The sequence below is a fragment of the Alosa pseudoharengus genome, unplaced genomic scaffold, assembly GCF_046254945.1.
Source record: "Alosa pseudoharengus isolate Yale_2024_CS ecotype anadromous, Long Island Sound unplaced genomic scaffold, YU_APseudo_1.1 YU_APseudo_1.1_scf_14, whole genome shotgun sequence".
NCBI classification, from domain to species: Eukaryota; Metazoa; Chordata; class Actinopteri; order Clupeiformes; family Clupeidae; genus Alosa; species Alosa pseudoharengus.
Window position 1 is genome coordinate 21,664,708 of NW_027468609.1, and position 16,512 is coordinate 21,681,219.

A 16,512-nucleotide genomic window follows, 5' to 3' on the forward strand; every position below is an offset into this window, starting at 1 on the left:
GGATTTCAGGCACTCCGCTTGCATGTCATGCCTAACAAGGCATCTTGGCTGCTCTAAAATCAGTGTAACCTACAGCCTCTTAGGGTTTATTGCTTAAATAAATAACTTCAGTAGTTTGCATGATGTGTTTTGGATGTGTGTGTATATTCAACGTGTATATCAGAATGACGATGATGGGATTACATTTCAGGACAATAATGCAGTAAATAAATCGGCTCCATTATTACAGTTTTTCTCAGTCGCTTTGGTGCTTTTCTCACATCACTATTAACATTTGCACAGCAGTTAGTGCAATTCTCAAAACAATTAGTGCAAACTGCAAAACCTAGTGGATGACCTGTAAAAGCACGTGACTTGCTCAAAATGGATAGTCCATTCCTCAAAAGCAGGTATTCTTGTCAATGAAACTGTCAGTGTCATCAAAATGAGAAGTCTTGACACCATCGTTTATGATCAAGATAGTCAAATGGCTTTGTCATGTTTTCATTATGACAGTTCTCTCAGTGTTTTCCAATGCAAAAAAAGGTCAGAACTCGGTAACACTACCTGAACATGCTCAAGACAGCACTATACAGTACTTGTACAGCCATTTGAAAACTACAGTAAAGTTACACATTGCTGTAGTTAGGTGAGTAAGTGAGTACAAGACACTGAATACGTACATTTTTATTGTATGCTCTTTGCAATTCTACAGCATTGTGACAGAATTTGATAACTAGTTCAACAATTTTGTATGTAATGACTCAAGCAATGAAATGAAGACTATTAGTTTTATTGGGAACGACTATTCAGCATTCGTAAGTATAGTTCATTTTCACTGACATGACATAAGCTAATGATAATGTTAAAAAACAGCAGAGAATTGTATGAAAGCAACTGATACATGTCCAAAAGTATTTTCAATTTGTTCAGAGGAAGGAGAAATTGCTACTATGATGTGCACAAATGACTAAATGTTGTGGAGGTTGAACTAATAGTTATGAGAATTTTCATTCTGATCTGAAAAAAGCACCAAAGCGACTGAGAAAAACTGTATTTAGATATCAAAAGACTGTGTTGTATTTAACTTTTTAAAGATTTGTACAGTTTGAGTACCCTGTACATTGATAAGCTCCATATATGGAAGTATGGCAAACAACTGTGGTTTTCCAAGTTTTGCCCCTTAATGACAATGACACTTTATCTGCAGTACTGTGTCTGTATATGTCTGATTATGAAAAGCTTTTATGTCGAAACTGTCTGCTCTTCATGTTTATGATTAATGCAGTAACCAGCAACCATGGGGGACGGTGAAATGGCCCAGTTTGGCACAGCTGCCATTTACCTTCGTAAGCCTGAGAAGGAGAGAATTGAGGCCCAATCCAAACCTTTTGATGCAAAGACTGCTTGCTATGTGGTTGACAAAGAGGACTTGTACGTCAAGGGTACAATAAAAAAGAGAGAAGGAGGCAAAGTTGTTGTTGAAGCGCTTGAAACCAAGGAGGTACTTTAGCAAGGAAGTTAAAATTGTTCTAAACACATTAGACATTATAACTCTGACATTATAACAGAAAGTCTCTTGAATACATCTCTTTGTTAAAGCTGTTTAATACATTGGTTTTAGGAAAGGACAGTGAAGGAAGATGAAGTCTTCCCCTTAAATCCTCCCAAATACGACAAAATTGAGGACATGGCCATGATGACCCACCTCAACGAAGCCTCCGTCTTGTATAACCTCAAAGAGCGTTATGCAGCATGGATGATCTACGTAAGCATTATACTTTTCACCAAATAAAAAAAAAAAAAAAAGGAAAAGCTGAAAAAACAATCTTCGTTATTCCTTCATTCTAGACCTACTCTGGACTTTTTTGTGTCACTGTGAACCCCTACAAGTGGCTCCCCGTATACGATCAAGCAGTGGTGAATGCCTACAGAGGCAAGAAGCGTGTGGAGGCCCCGCCCCACATCTTCTCTGTCTCTGACAACGCATTTCAGTTCATGCTTCAAGGTATGCTTTCTGTTTTTAAAGCCAACACTGAATGATATTGATACATTATACTGTATATTTTATGTAAAATAAATTATTCATGTAAATCTCTATTTTGCCCCACAGACAGGGAGAATCAGTCTGTCCTGATCACGTAAGTGTCAATGCATCCCTTAAAACTTTTTACAGTTTTAATAGAGGGCTAACTCTTTGCATCATCTTCTATACTCTTCTGGTATACTTTGTAATTGTGATATAGCAAATTGCAATATATTCTGTTTAATACAGTGGAGAATCTGGTGCTGGAAAGACTGTAAACACCAAGCGTGTCATCCAGTACTTTGCAACAATTGCAGTGTCTGGTGGCAAGAAGGCAGAGCCACCAGCCAGCAGTGGAAAAATTAAGGTATAGGACCTCTTGCATATTTATAGGCTAATTATCACATAGCAACAGAGACATGAACTTAAGTAACAATGTATCTATTGACACCCAGGGCTCTCTTGAAGACCAGATCATTGCCGCCAACCCACTGCTGGAAGCTTATGGTAATGCCAAGACTGTGAGGAATGACAATTCTTCACGTTTTGTAAGTTTAGTTTCTCATCTAATCTCTCACATGATTTTTTGTTTTTAGATCAACTTCTTATTTTCTTTTAACTCAAACTGATCATGTACTTCGTTTTATATCTATTAGTATCTCTTTTAAAAAACATCCTCCGATTTCTACTTAAACCTCTACTATTATCTTTTACTTTTTGTATTAGTAGAGGCAGCATGTATTGTTACTCTTAGGTCTATTACTGAATATTTGAATATTTATTGAATACTTGAATATTTTCCTCATGTCTAACCAGCTTTGGTTAAAAGCATCAGCTAAATGAATACATGTAATAATGTAAAAATGTAATTTCAAACAGGGTAAATTCATCAGAATTCACTTTGGCACTTCTGGAAAACTGGCTAGTGCTGATATTGAGACTTGTAAGTATAATTGTTCCAAGTAGAAATGCTCTTTTATTGCCTTAAATGTATCAAATTAAAATACATCCTTCCCCATGTAAAAATACCTGTTGGAGAAGTCTAGAGTGACATTCCAGCTTCCTGATGAGAGAGGCTACCACATCTTCTTCCAGATGATGACCAACCACAAGCCTGAAATTATAGGTAAGGTTAACATATTCATCAAACCTTACCAAAAATCAACACATTCAATTCTGAATTTGTAAAATATTTGTTTTAATCTCGACGGAAATGTCCCTCATCACTGCCAACCTCTATGACTTCCCAATGTGCAGTCAGGGTCAGATCACTGTGGCCAGCATTGATGACAAAGAGGAGTTGGATGCCACAGATGTAAGTCTTCTAATAATGTGTTTTCCCCCCTTCAATTTCTTAAAGAAAGCTTTAAAATAATCAAATACTTTATCATTACAGGATGCCATTGACATCCTGGGTTTCAGTAATGAGGAGAAAGTCACCATTTACAAGCTGACTGGTGCTGATATTGGCGCCCCCCCCCCCTCCAAAAAAAAAGAAACACAAACAACTAGGCACAACTACATGTAGGCAACAAGTAAACAAAAGGCCAATAATTTACACTATTAGTGTTTATTATGACCGCCGCGCAGCGAAGCGGCGGTCATATAGGTTTAGTCAGATTTTTTTTTTTTTTCTTTTTCGCATGTCCAAATTTCTGTCAATGATTCCCGGGACACTGAAAGACCGGGGTAGACGAAACTTGGTGGGCATGTAACCCCATATGGATAGCATGGAACCATCGTTTTTCGTTTTGATCTGTAGCCCCCCCGCTGGACTGGACCCCCCGAAAGGAGGGTAGGGCAGACACAGTTTTCTGTGAATATCTCGAGAACCGTAAGGTTTAGGAGGACCATTTTTTTTTTGTATGTTGATCTCAAGGGGCCATGTCAACCCATTCCATAACCACTCATTTCATGTATAGCGCCACCTAGTTAAACACAAAAAAGTAAAAATGAGGTGTTGTAATCGCAGGTATCTGTGACCTAACATAGTCAAAACTGCACGAAATTGGAAGTGTAGGATCGATCATTATGACACCCTCTGAATGCACGCCAAGTTTCGTGGAATTCCGTTCATGGGGGGCCACACAATAAATTCATTTATGTTACTATACACCAACTGGCCTGTAGGTGGCCGGAGACAGTTTTCTGTGAATATCTCGAGAACCGTAGGGCCTAGGAGGTCCACCTTTTTTTTGTATGTTGATCTCAAGGGGCCATGTCAACCCATCCCATTACCACTTATTTCATGTATAGCGCCACCTAGTTAAAAATTAAAAAGCAAAAAATTAGGTGTTTTCATCACAATATCTCTGGCTGACATGGTCAAAACTGCACGAAATTGAAAGTGTAGGATCATTATGACACCCTCCGAATGCATGCCAAGTTTTGTGTACTTTCGTTCATGGGGGGCCTTACAATAAAACAATTTATGTGTACATTTAGTGACGTACACCAACAAGGATTCCCGGGACACTGAAAGACCGGGGTACACAAAACTTGGTGGGCATGTACCCCCACATGGATAGCATGGAACTGTCATTTTTCGTTTTGATCTGTAGCCCCCCCGCTGGACTGGACCCCCCGAAAGGAGGGTAGGCCAGACACAGTTCTCTGTGAATATCTTGAGAACTGTAGGGCCTAGGATGACCATTTTTTCCGTATATTTGCCTCCAGGGGTCATGTTAGCCCAGTTCATGTGCACACATGTGCACAAACAGATACACACACACACACACACATTCACAGTAATCATGACACATACTCACACAGTAGACATATGTACGCTTCCATGCACAGGCACATACGCAGGCACGCACACACACGCACACACACACACACACACACACACACACACACACATAACATAAACATAACACAAACAATCAAGAATTTCTCATAATTATGAACAGGCAAGATGGAGGTGGGGTTGTATAAAATGAATTTTACATGTGAAATCTATGAACTAATCATGTTTTGGTACTTGTTGTCTAGCAGATACCAGTGAGAATTGAGTGTGGATAATGCAATTTAGTGAGACAGTTAGAATCATATAGGCCTTTCAGCGTGATTTCTTTTTGTGGAAAAAATGTGCTGGACTGGGCGGCGGTCATATTTTGTACCGCTCTGCGGTACATCTAGTTAAATATATTTTTGTTAAAGAAATGCTGCCAATTTGATGTTTAACTTGAGGAAGTATTAATAAATGGTGCAGTCACTTTAAGAGAGTCTAAACGGTTCTCATAACGTACTTTTGCCAGCTGTTAGGCTACTTACAAAGGATAAGGCTGATCCAACTCTAGCCTTGTTTGTTTGCTCCACATTGACAACACAATAGTAAGTTATTACAAGGAGCCCTCATTGTTGGGATATGGAAACATGTAATGAGTTGTTGCTAGCGTGACATTTTTGTTTGCCATTAAAAGTGCAGTACAAGCATGGTAACCACCTAGCTATCTGAATGGAATAAGCTATGTTCAATCGGCATATGCTTAACAAATGCTAGTCTCTTAACATGAATATTTGCAAGCCTCCAAGCACAGACGTCACACTTTAAATCCTACCTGTTGCCTTTCACCATCCACTTATTTAACTGATGTCGCATCCCTTGACATGCCATCTCCTTTTCCCTCTGTCTTTTTCTATTTTTAGCCACCGACAGCTTTTTTGCTGTAACCATCTTTTTCCATAGAAAGCAACTCACTACTCGTACCCGCTCGCTCAGTGCTCACGGTGCCCCCCCACTCCCTCTTCTATGTCAAAATTATATTATGGAATCTTATGAGATAGGGCGCCTACTGTAGCCTGTTAGTCCTCTAAAATGTTACATTGACAAAATGTTGAAATGGTTTAGAAATGCAAAACAATATAGAAAATAGCAAATATATATATATATATATATATATATTTTTTTTTTTTTTTTTTTACCATCGCTTTGGCGCCCCCATGGTGTTGCGCCCCTATGCACCGCATATAGAGCATACCCACTTTTTGCGCCACTGGCCATCATGTTATTCATATCATGTTCATGGATATTTGTATTCTAAATTTCCCTCAGGATTAGTAAAGTATCTCTTCACTTCACAATAATGTACAAAACGATGGTCACTCTGATAACTTCATTTTTTTGTGATTTATTTATAGTGTTTTAACCTACACTATCTTGGCCAAACTTTTTGATTTAGGGAGAGGAGATTTATGTGGACAAACTTGTTTCATATGCTGTCCCAAATTAGTTTGGAGTGTGGAGTATGAACAAGTTTTGATCGCTATAAATTTCAATAAATGCTAGACTGTTGCCCTGTTTTTAGATGCTGACAAAGTCGCTTACCTCCTGGGCCTGAACTCTGCTGACATGCTGAAGGCTCTGTGCTACCCAAGAGTGAAAGTCGGAAATGAGTTTGTCACCAAGGGTCAGACTGTACCACAGGTACTATTTTAGATTTCAGATCCCATGAAATGATCTGCTTTTATCTTATAAGCATTTTACTTTTTGGTTTGAATATAGCATGACCATTGCTTTGATATTCTATTTCAGGTCAATAACGCAGTGTCGGCCTTGTCCAAGTCCATCTATGAGAGGATGTTCTTGTGGATGGTCATCCGTATCAACCAGATGTTGGACACTAAACAGCCAAGGCAGTTCTTTATCGGTGTGCTGGATATTGCTGGCTTTGAGATTTTCGATGTGAGTATAATTTAACAAATTTTTTTCACTCAAAGAACAATGTAATATAATTTTAGTTGGGGACATTCATATTCCATTTTTTTTTCAATCACAGTTCAACAGCATGGAGCAGCTGTGTATCAACTTCACCAATGAGAAATTACAACAGTTCTTCAACCACCACATGTTCGTTCTGGAGCAAGAGGAGTACAAGAAAGAGGGAATTGTTTGGGAGTTCATTGACTTCGGCATGGATTTGGCCGCTTGCATTGAGCTTATAGAAAAGGTTTGTTTTAATTCATTTGTTTAAATTGTGAAGTACTAGATTCATTTTATAACATAATGACTTCTTTTAAAACCACAAATATTTTTTACAGCCTATGGGTATCTTTGCCATCCTCTGACACCACTTTCAAGAACAAGCTGTATGATCAGCATCTTGGCAAGACTAAGGCCTTTGAGAAGCCCAAGCCTGCTAAAGGCAAGGCTGAGGCCCACTTCTCCCTGGTGCACTATGCCGGCACTGTGGACTACAATGTTGGTGGATGGCTGGACAAGAACAAGGATCCACTGAACGATTCTGTTGTGCAGTTGTACCAGAAATCGGGAGTAAAACTCCTGCCTGTCTTGTACCCACCTGTTGTTGAGGGTAACAACAAAACACTATACAAGTCTACAAGCTAATGCAAAAATATCCCATTTATTAATTTATATATATATATGTATACCTCAATCATTGAATAATGTGTATGTCAACAGAGTCTGGTGGTGGTGGTAAGAAGAAGAAGAAGGGTGGCTCCATGCAGACAGTGTCATCACAGTTCAGGGTGTGTATATTAAACCAATAACAAACAAATAAATCATCTAAATGAAAGGTGAGGGGATGTTTTGATTGCATTCTTATCTCAACAGGAGAACTTGGGCAAACTGATGACCAACTTGAGGAGCACCCATCCTCACTTTGTGCGTTGTCTAATTCCAAATGAAATTAAGAAACCAGGTAAAAGGTGTTTGGTATAAAGATGTCTGCATTATTCGTGTATCACATTGTGAATAGAAGATCTCATGACATGTACTTGACAGCTTATATGCAGAACTTCCTGGTCATCATATTATACATGTCATTGCTCTAACTCTTGTATCTTGTATTGAAAAATACACATCTCTCTATATTAACAGGTCTGATGCAGAACTTCCTGGTCATCCACCAGCTCAGGTGCAATGGTGTACTTGAGGGTATCAGAATCTGCAGAAAGGGTTTCCCAAGCAGAATCCTATATGGTGACTTCAAGCAAAGGTGAACTGAGAAAGCCAATGAAATATTACACATATTCAATACTGCATTTATAGAGGAGAAAAGTAATAATGTATATGTACATGTATTTATTCTGTCCAGATACAAAGTGCTGAATGCCAGTGTGATCCCTGATGGTCAATTCATTGATAACAAGAAGGCTGCTGAGAAGCTGTTGGGATCCATTGACGTTGATCACACCCAGTACATGTTTGGACACACAAAGGTAGATAAGTTGCATGCAATCTATTATCTGCCTGTCACGAGTACAAACAACAGCTAAACTTTTTCTGTGTCAAATTCATGCTGATATTTTCCTTTATCTCTCAGGTGTTCTTCAAAGCTGGCCTACTGGGTACCCTTGAGGAGATGCGAGATGAGAAACTGGCTGCCCTGGTCACAATGACTCAAGCTCTCTGCCGTGCATACCTGATGAGGAGGGAGTTTGTCAAGATGATGGAAAGGAGGTAATTGTTTTATTATTTTATTTTAGAGCTCAGAAGTCTTAAAGATTTCACTGGGTGCTCAGCTGCAGAAGAAGATCAAGGAGCTTCAGGTTTAATTATTCTCTAGCGAATCAAAATCTGAGCTTTTTTGCAATTTTCTGTCTTACCAATATTCTTTTCACCAATAGGCCCGCATTGAGGAACTGGAGGAAGAGATTGAGGCTGAGCGTGCAGCTCGTGCCAAGGTTGAGAAGCAGAGAGCTGATCTCTCCAGGGAACTTGAGGAGATCAGTGAGAGGCTTGAGGAGGCTGGTGGTGCCACTGCTGCTCAAATTGAGATGAACAAGAAGCGTGAGGCTGAGTTCCAGAAGCTGCGTCGTGACCTTGAGGAGTCCACCCTGCAGCATGAAGCCACTGCTGCAGCTCTCCGCAAGAAGCAGGCCGATAGCGTGGCTGAGCTGGGAGAGCAGATCGACAACCTCCAGCGTGTCAAGCAGAAGCTTGAGAAGGAAAAGAGTGAATACAAGATGGAGATTGATGATCTCTCCAGCAACATGGAGGCTGTTGCTAAAGCTAAGGTTGATGAGATGTTTACCCTCATGTTATCTTTAAAACAAACCAACTTATAATGAAGTTTTTGCTACTAATGGGCATTTTCATAAACAGGGAAATCTGGAGAAGATGTGCCGCACCCTTGAGGACCAACTCAGTGAAACCAAGGCCAAGAGTGATGAGGCTGGTCGCCAGGTCAATGACCTCAGTGCTCAGAGAGCAAGACTTCAAACTGAAAATGGTGAGCTTGGCCGCCAGGTTGAGGAGAAGGATGCTCTTGTGTCTCAGTTGACCAGAAGCAAACAGGCCTTCACTCAACAAATTGAGGAGCTGAAGAGACTGAATGAGGAGGAGGTCAAGGTACTGATATACTGATGCACCAAGAGAAAAACAAATTGGATTACATAGAACACATTATGTGAAAGGCTTTAACACCCTCACTTGTTAACACATAGGCCAAGAACGCCCTGGCCCATGCTGTTCAGTCTGCACGCCATGACTGTGACCTCCTGAGGGAGCAGTTTGAGGAAGAGCAGGAGGCTAAAGCTGAACTTCAGCGTGGCATGTCCAAGGCCAACAGCGAGGTTGCTCAGTGGAGGACCAAGTATGAAACTGATGCCATCCAGCGTACTGAGGAGCTTGAGGAGTCCAAGTATGTGTTAAAGATGCAACAAAGTGAATTTGGATGTTAATTAAAACCTTGCATTTTCTTGAAGAAAACCCATAATGTCCCTCTGACATCACTCTTTTGGTATTTTCAGAAAAAAGCTTGCCCAGCGTCTGCAGGAAGCTGAGGAGCAAATCGAGGCTGTCAACTCCAAGTGTGCCTCTCTGGATAAGACCAAGCAGAGACTCCAGGGTGAGGTTGAGGACCTCATGATTGATGTGGAGAGAGCCAATGGTCTAGCTGCCAACCTTGACAAGAAGCAAAGAAACTTTGACAAGGTATTATCTCCACAACACCATTCAAATGTGGAGTGCATAGTAAAAGCTTAGTAATTATAAGCCTTATAACAAAAACTTTTTCTAAAAGGTCCTGGCAGAATGGAAGCAGAAGTACGAGGAGGGTCAGGCAGAGTTGGAGGGTGCCCAGAAAGAGGCTCGTACCCTCAGCACTGAACTGTTCAAGATGAAGAACTCCTATGAGGAGTCTCTTGACCACCTGGAGACCCTGAAGAGGGAGAACAAGAATTTGCAACGTGAGACAAATCAACCCAATCCATATAATTTTAAAACATCCAAACAATATTGTTTACTATAATATCCTGTAATATTCATGTTTATAGAGGAGATCTCGGACCTGACTGAGCAGCTTGGTGAGACTGGAAAGAGCATCCATGAGCTGGAGAAGGCCAAGAAGACTGTAGAAACTGAAAAGGCTGAGATCCAGACAGCCCTGGAGGAGGCTGAGGTAGAAATTCAGGCGGGCTTTTCTACACAGTGAAAAACTGAAAAGATAATGTTATATTTAACAATTCTTAATTTTCTTTGTTTAGGGAACTCTTGAGCATGAGGAGTCCAAGATTCTTCGTGTCCAACTTGAACTCAACCAGGTCAAGGGTGAGGTTGACAGGAAACTTGCAGAAAAGGATGAGGAGATGGAGCAAATCAAGAGGAACAGCCAGAGGGTGATTGATTCCATGCAGAGCACTTTGGACTCTGAGGTCAGGAGCAGAAATGATGCTCTGAGAATCAAGAAGAAGATGGAGGGAGACCTCAATGAGATGGAAATTCAGCTGAGCCATGCTAACCGCCAGGCTGCTGAGTCCCAGAAACAACTGAGAAATGTGCAGGGTAAACTCAAGGTCAGTTATAGAATGAAGTAGTACAAGGGTTCTATGTGATCTCATCTAACCACCATTACTATACATTTGACAAGTATCTCCATAAAACATCTGAACTGTCTTTTGGTAGCATGACGTCTCTTTTGTCATTCCATGTTTTTCTGTTAGGATGCCCAACTGCATCTTGATGATGCTGTCAGAGGACAAGAAGACGGGAAGGAGCAGGTTGCCATGGTGGAGCGCAGAAACACCCTGATGGTGGCTGAGATTGAGGAGCTCAGAGCTGCCCTGGAGCAGACAGAGAGAGGCCGCAAAGTGGCTGAACAGGAGCTAGTTGATGCCAGTGAGCGTGTTGGCCTCCTGCACTCTCAGGTGGACATAATAATAATAATAATAATAATAATAATAAGCTTTATTTGTATAGCATCTTTCATACACAGAATGCAGCTCAAAGTGCTTTACATTTGGAGCATGTAACACAATAATATCAGTCTGTCATTATCAATCACTTTCACTTTTCTTCATTGCTTTGGCCGTTTATGATCCAATCAGCAACATATCAGAAATATAAGAAATAACATGTAACACAGTTATTAGAGAAGAGTCAGTCATTCCCCTTTGTTGCTGTGGCCGTTTATGATCCAATCAGCAACATATCAGAAATATAAGAAATAACATGTAACACAGTTATTAGAGAAGAGTCAGTCATTCCCCTTTGTTGCTGTGGCCGTTTATGATCCAATCAGCAACATATCAGAAATACTATTATACTACTATGGATATATAAAGGCTTTGCTGACAAATGCCTAGGCTAACAAATGCTTAGGCCCCGTTGATGCGGACATTCAAGACTGGCAGCCTTAACCCTTTACCCCCCACAAACACGTAATATGGCAACTGTGGCAAGGAAAAACTCCCATATTTCAGGAAGAAACCTTGAGCAGAACCTGACTTAATAGGGGGAGCCCATCTGCTTCTGGCTGGCTGCGCCCTCCCATGGCAGCAGATGTAGAATAATATGAAAAAGTAGTCTACAGGTATGTTTTCAGATCTTTTTTAGAAATATTTATTGAACTCGCCTGCTTGATGTACAGAGGCAGGGTGTTCCATAGTTTTGGGGCATAATGGATAAAAGCAGCTTCTCCACTTTGCTTGTGGAGCAATTTAGGTACAATTAAAAGATTAGAATTCGATGATCTAAGTTTCCTTTGTGGTTGATGATATTAAAAGCTCAGAGATATACTGTATAAAGGTGCTATGCCATTCAGAGCTTTGTGAGTAATTAACATAACCTTAAAATCAATTCTATAGGAAACAGGGAGCTAGTGCAATTCAGCCAGTTCTGTATGAGTGCCAATTTATTTAGAAGTTTTTTGGGAAGACCAGTGAAAAGTGCATTGCAGTAGTCTAACCTGCTAGTGATAAAGGCATGAATTAGTTTTTCTGCATCTTGTTGAGTTAAAATGGCCGCACTTTGGCAATGTTTCTCAGGTGGAAATAGGCTGTCTGAGTAACTTTACTGATATGGGGCTTAAAACTCAACTCTGCATCTAAGATGACACAAGGCTTGTTACTTTTGGTTTGACCTGGTGCGCCAAGTTCCCCAGATTACTAAGAACAATGTCTCGCTTTGGTTTTGGTCCAACCAAAAGTACCTCTGTTTTGTCATCATTTAGTTTCAAAAATGTTTTGCTCATCCACTGATTAATGGAGGTTAGGCATGCAGTGAGGGAGCAAAGGCCATCTGGGTTAGTTGGCTCCACAGAAATATACAATTGGGCATCATCTGCGTAGTTTATTATGTTTCCCAACAAAAGCATGAATAGGAAAAAGAGCAGGGGACCAAGGCAGCTCCTCTGAGCCACACCAAAAGGCAAGTCATGTTTTACAGACACATGATCTCCTAGACTGATATAACAATCTCTGCCAGTAATGTAGGTTTGAAACCAGTTTAGAACATTATCAGAGAGACCCACCCACTTCGCAAGGCGGTGAATTAGGATGCTATGATCAATGGTGTCAAATGCCGCACTCAAATCTAGAAGAATAAGGATTGAGACTGTTTCAGTCAGTAGGCAGTCTAAGATCATTGACTATTCTTACTTGAGCCGTTTCTGTGCTGTGATATGATCTAAAACCTGATTGGAATTTTTCAAGGATACTGTTTTCGTTGAGGAAGGTATTTAACTGATTACAAACAACTTTTTCAAGTACTTTGCTCAGGAACGGTAGGTTTGATATAGGCCTGTAGTTGCTCAGATTAGTATGGTCAAGATTCGACTTTTTAAGAAAAGGTTTCACAACAGCGGTTTTAAAAGCAGTTGGACATATACTTTTTTACCTCACATAAAATCATTCTTTCCATCGTTTCCACAGTACTTTCAAAATATTTTTCATCATTTAACATTTAACAAATTATTTCTGAATGTTAGAACACAAGTCTGATTAACACCAAGAAGAAGCTTGAGGCTGACCTGGTTCAGGTCCAAAGTGAGGTTGATGACATTGTCCAGGAGGCTAGAAATGCTGAGGACAAGGCCAAGAAAGCCATCACTGATGTAAGTAGTGATATATTTTTCTTATTTCATCCATAACATAATAAACATGTTAACATGAAGGGTATGTTTTTTTAATGCTACCTTCCATAAACCGTCATGGCGTCATCTAGGCTGCCATGATGGCAGAGGAGCTGAAGAAGGAGCAGGACACCAGTTCTCATCTGGAGAGGATGAAGAAGAACCTGGAGGTCACTGTGAAGGATCTGCAGCACCGCCTGGATGAGGCTGAGAATCTGGCCATGAAGGGTGGCAAGAAACAACTCCAGAAACTGGAGTCCAGGGTGAGTGGCTAAACATGGATAAGATAAAAATTGTTCAAAATGTAATGAATAAAATGAAGACCTTGTCTGAAATGAAAATGTTGTTCATGTAAAGGTTTGTGAGCTGGAAGGTGAGGTTGAGAATGAACAACGACGTGGTGTTGATGCTGTCAAGGGAGTCCGCAAATACGAGAGGAGGGTGAAGGAACTCACCTACCAGGTACAAACTTTATTTAACCACTATTGAAATACATTTACCTTGAAGAGTACAACGATTGACAGATTGTTTTTCTTTTCAGACTGAGGAGGACAAGAAGAATGTCACCAGACTGCAAGACCTGGTTGACAAGCATACAAGAGGCAGGCTGAGGAAGCTGTAAGCAGTCTCTTATATTGCGTATATGGCCAAATGTCTTGCCTTTCATATAAATAAAAAAATATCTGTATAGGTTTGCTTTAGAACTTAAGCCTCTGTACAACTCATAAACATATCTGCTTATTATTAGGAGGAGCAAGCCAACGGCTACCTGTCCAAGTTCAGGAAAGTTCAGCATGAGCTAGAGGAGGCTGAGGAGCGTGCTGACATTGCTGAATCCCAGGTCAACAAGTTGAGAGCAAAGAGCCGTGATTCTGGAAAGGTAAATCAAATTTACCATATTTCAATGTGTAAGTCATCATACGTATGTCACTACTCAATTACATTAAATTTCTCAATTTCTCTGTCTTAGGGCAAGGAGGCTGCAGAGTAAATCCTGTGAAATCTTCTGCCTTGTTATTCAGCTGGAATAATATCCTGATTACTGTGGCTATTTTTTAACTACTACATAATAAACATATTTTCATTTCATCATACTGTATATGAGTTCATTGTTAATGTCAGTCAGAATAATTTGCTTATTATAGGATACAGATATTGTCAAAGTTATTATTTCCCCCCGTCATCTACTTCCTAAATGTTTGGTCAACGGTACCCGGGACACCGCTCTACAGTATTTTGAAAGTGATTGCAGTACCAGTTTTGGCCACAATCTTACATATGGTTCCTTTAAGGGACTGTACGATATTTACCGGGGGGGGAGGGCCGGTCGTCAGGGGGGGGAGGGCCTAAGATAATTTTTTAAGCCTTAGGGGAAGGCCCAGGAGAAATGTTTTGGCCTGGGGGGAGGGCCGAGGAAAATTATTTTTTCCTGATCCATGATATTTTTTCCCCCTGATCAATGATCCGTTTTCGATATTTTAAAAGGTTTGTAGGCCAAAACATGATTCACGTCTCTTTGACAGAGTGGGCGAGTCCAAAAAGTCGCAACCCTACCTGAATCTCCCACAACTCCCCTCGTAAGCTTGCAGGTCACCCGCGGTTATGAGTCATAAACCAAATATTTTAATGATATTCGGATCATTTGCGGGCGGGTCAGTTAAAATTAATTAAATATATATTTTCTACAAATAGGCCTACTTAAAATATCACGAGAAGGCTAGCATCAATACAGTAAAGCATAAATACAGTAAGTCAACAATAAAGAAGCTGAAGACGCGAGTTAAAATAATAAAGACACCCCTTCAGGAAAAGCGATATAGGCTATGGGAAATATTGGGAAAAGTTCTTAAAGAAGATGACAGTAGTACAAGTTATGGTCTATGTAGGCCTACTTCTTGCGAAGCCATTTAAAAGTATGACAGCCGAAATGGGCAGCCTGCAGGAATAAATCTTATGGCACAGACTACACAGTCATATCTACCGGTATGTATAGGTTCGCGCATGCATAAAAGTTACCTTAGTTCGTTGTGTTTGTGACTTTAAACAGTGGATGTGCTTTAGTAAAGCTTTGTGCTTCATTCAGCATTTTAAACCAGTTCTTACGCTAACGTTTTGACCAGCAATGTATCTCTCTTGTCTACCTTGGTTGATTAAAATATCGGGCGACTGCGGGCCGCTTGTGACCAAACCCGCGCAACACTGGTTTGTAGCCCCCAGTGTGTGTATGTGTGCTTATGACATTTGCTGGCCGTTTTAACCTTGTAAACGTCATTTTTCGACCAGTTTTATTTGATTCACGTAGGGGGGAGGGCCTAGGAGAATTTTTTTTGAGCCGGGGGGAGGCCCCTGGAAAAAAAAAATTGACCAGGGGGGAGGGCCAGGCAGAACATTTTTAACCCGATCGTCTGGAGACCGGCCCTCCCCCCCAGCTAAATATCGTACAGACCCTAAATTATAGCGCCTAAGGTACTTCTTTCTCTTTATCGCCATGGTAAAAGTATAAGTGAGTATACTCTTTTGATCCCGTGAGGGAAATTTGGTCTCTGCATTCATCCCAATCCGTGAATTAGTGAAACACACTCAGCACACAGTGAACACACAGTTACATTTGTTGCCAGGGCTAGTCTAGCAACTCTCCGTTGGCTTGTGAGCTCGAAAAATTTAACTATGAGGCCAATCAAATCGTGTATAAAGTCGTTAGGTGAGCTTAACTAAATGATTGATGGCAGAGTTGCAACGGTTTGGCTTGAATTCCCTGCTACTTGAAAACAAATAAGATGGATGTTGCTGTTGGCGAACAGTGTGACACGAGTTAAGCTTTTATTAAGTTGGCAAAAGTTTGAACTAGCCAACTAGCTCCGCTGGTGGGAAACGCATGGGACTCATAGCGCTGTCCTATTGCGTGCAGAGGGAATTTGAAAGACAACTGATTATCCCGTCCCTCGGACTGAGCACTGCGAACGGTGAGTGCCCAGACCCTACATTTTAATGTGGGTCTGGCTCGTCAGGCTAGGGTTACGCATTTAGAATAAAGAATAACATTCACAAACCCTTTTGTTTTGTCGTCAGCATAAATACAAGCTTACCATCGGCCTATCCGCAAATTTAAAACAAAAGGTATGAATTGAACAATGACGAAGTCGAACATATAAGCATAGTTCATATTGAAAAAATATATATACAATTTGG

General features: G+C 40.6%; 1 protein-coding gene and 2 pseudogenes across 1 annotated transcript in view; all 3 read left to right on the forward strand.

Moving 5' to 3' along the window:
* The first annotated feature begins 1,279 nt into the window (after positions 1 to 1,279).
* LOC143123546 (myosin heavy chain, fast skeletal muscle-like) overlaps positions 1,280 to 16,512 on the forward strand; it is a 245,337-nt pseudogene continuing 230,104 nt past the window's right edge.
* On the forward strand, positions 3,219 to 14,314 carry LOC143123486 (myosin heavy chain, fast skeletal muscle-like; annotated as a pseudogene).
* LOC143123485 (myosin heavy chain, fast skeletal muscle-like) overlaps positions 3,219 to 16,512 on the forward strand; it is a 201,065-nt gene continuing 187,771 nt past the window's right edge. Inside the window, exons 1-22 of the mRNA XM_076284941.1 lie at positions 3,219 to 3,320; positions 3,402 to 3,462; positions 6,316 to 6,434; positions 6,543 to 6,692; positions 6,787 to 6,957; positions 7,089 to 7,320; positions 7,431 to 7,498; positions 7,584 to 7,671; positions 7,851 to 7,968; positions 8,068 to 8,191; positions 8,296 to 8,361; positions 8,459 to 8,521; positions 8,600 to 8,989; positions 9,078 to 9,323; positions 9,419 to 9,615; positions 9,725 to 9,908; positions 9,997 to 10,162; positions 10,250 to 10,374; positions 10,460 to 10,768; positions 10,916 to 11,119; positions 13,180 to 13,305; positions 13,416 to 13,586. Coding sequence (XP_076141056.1) covers positions 3,219 to 3,320; positions 3,402 to 3,462; positions 6,316 to 6,434; positions 6,543 to 6,692; positions 6,787 to 6,957; positions 7,089 to 7,320; positions 7,431 to 7,498; positions 7,584 to 7,671; positions 7,851 to 7,968; positions 8,068 to 8,191; positions 8,296 to 8,361; positions 8,459 to 8,521; positions 8,600 to 8,989; positions 9,078 to 9,323; positions 9,419 to 9,615; positions 9,725 to 9,908; positions 9,997 to 10,162; positions 10,250 to 10,374; positions 10,460 to 10,768; positions 10,916 to 11,119; positions 13,180 to 13,305; positions 13,416 to 13,586 — 3,480 coding nt within the window. The remainder of the gene's footprint in view (positions 3,321 to 3,401; positions 3,463 to 6,315; positions 6,435 to 6,542; positions 6,693 to 6,786; positions 6,958 to 7,088; positions 7,321 to 7,430; positions 7,499 to 7,583; positions 7,672 to 7,850; positions 7,969 to 8,067; positions 8,192 to 8,295; positions 8,362 to 8,458; positions 8,522 to 8,599; positions 8,990 to 9,077; positions 9,324 to 9,418; positions 9,616 to 9,724; positions 9,909 to 9,996; positions 10,163 to 10,249; positions 10,375 to 10,459; positions 10,769 to 10,915; positions 11,120 to 13,179; positions 13,306 to 13,415; positions 13,587 to 16,512) is intronic.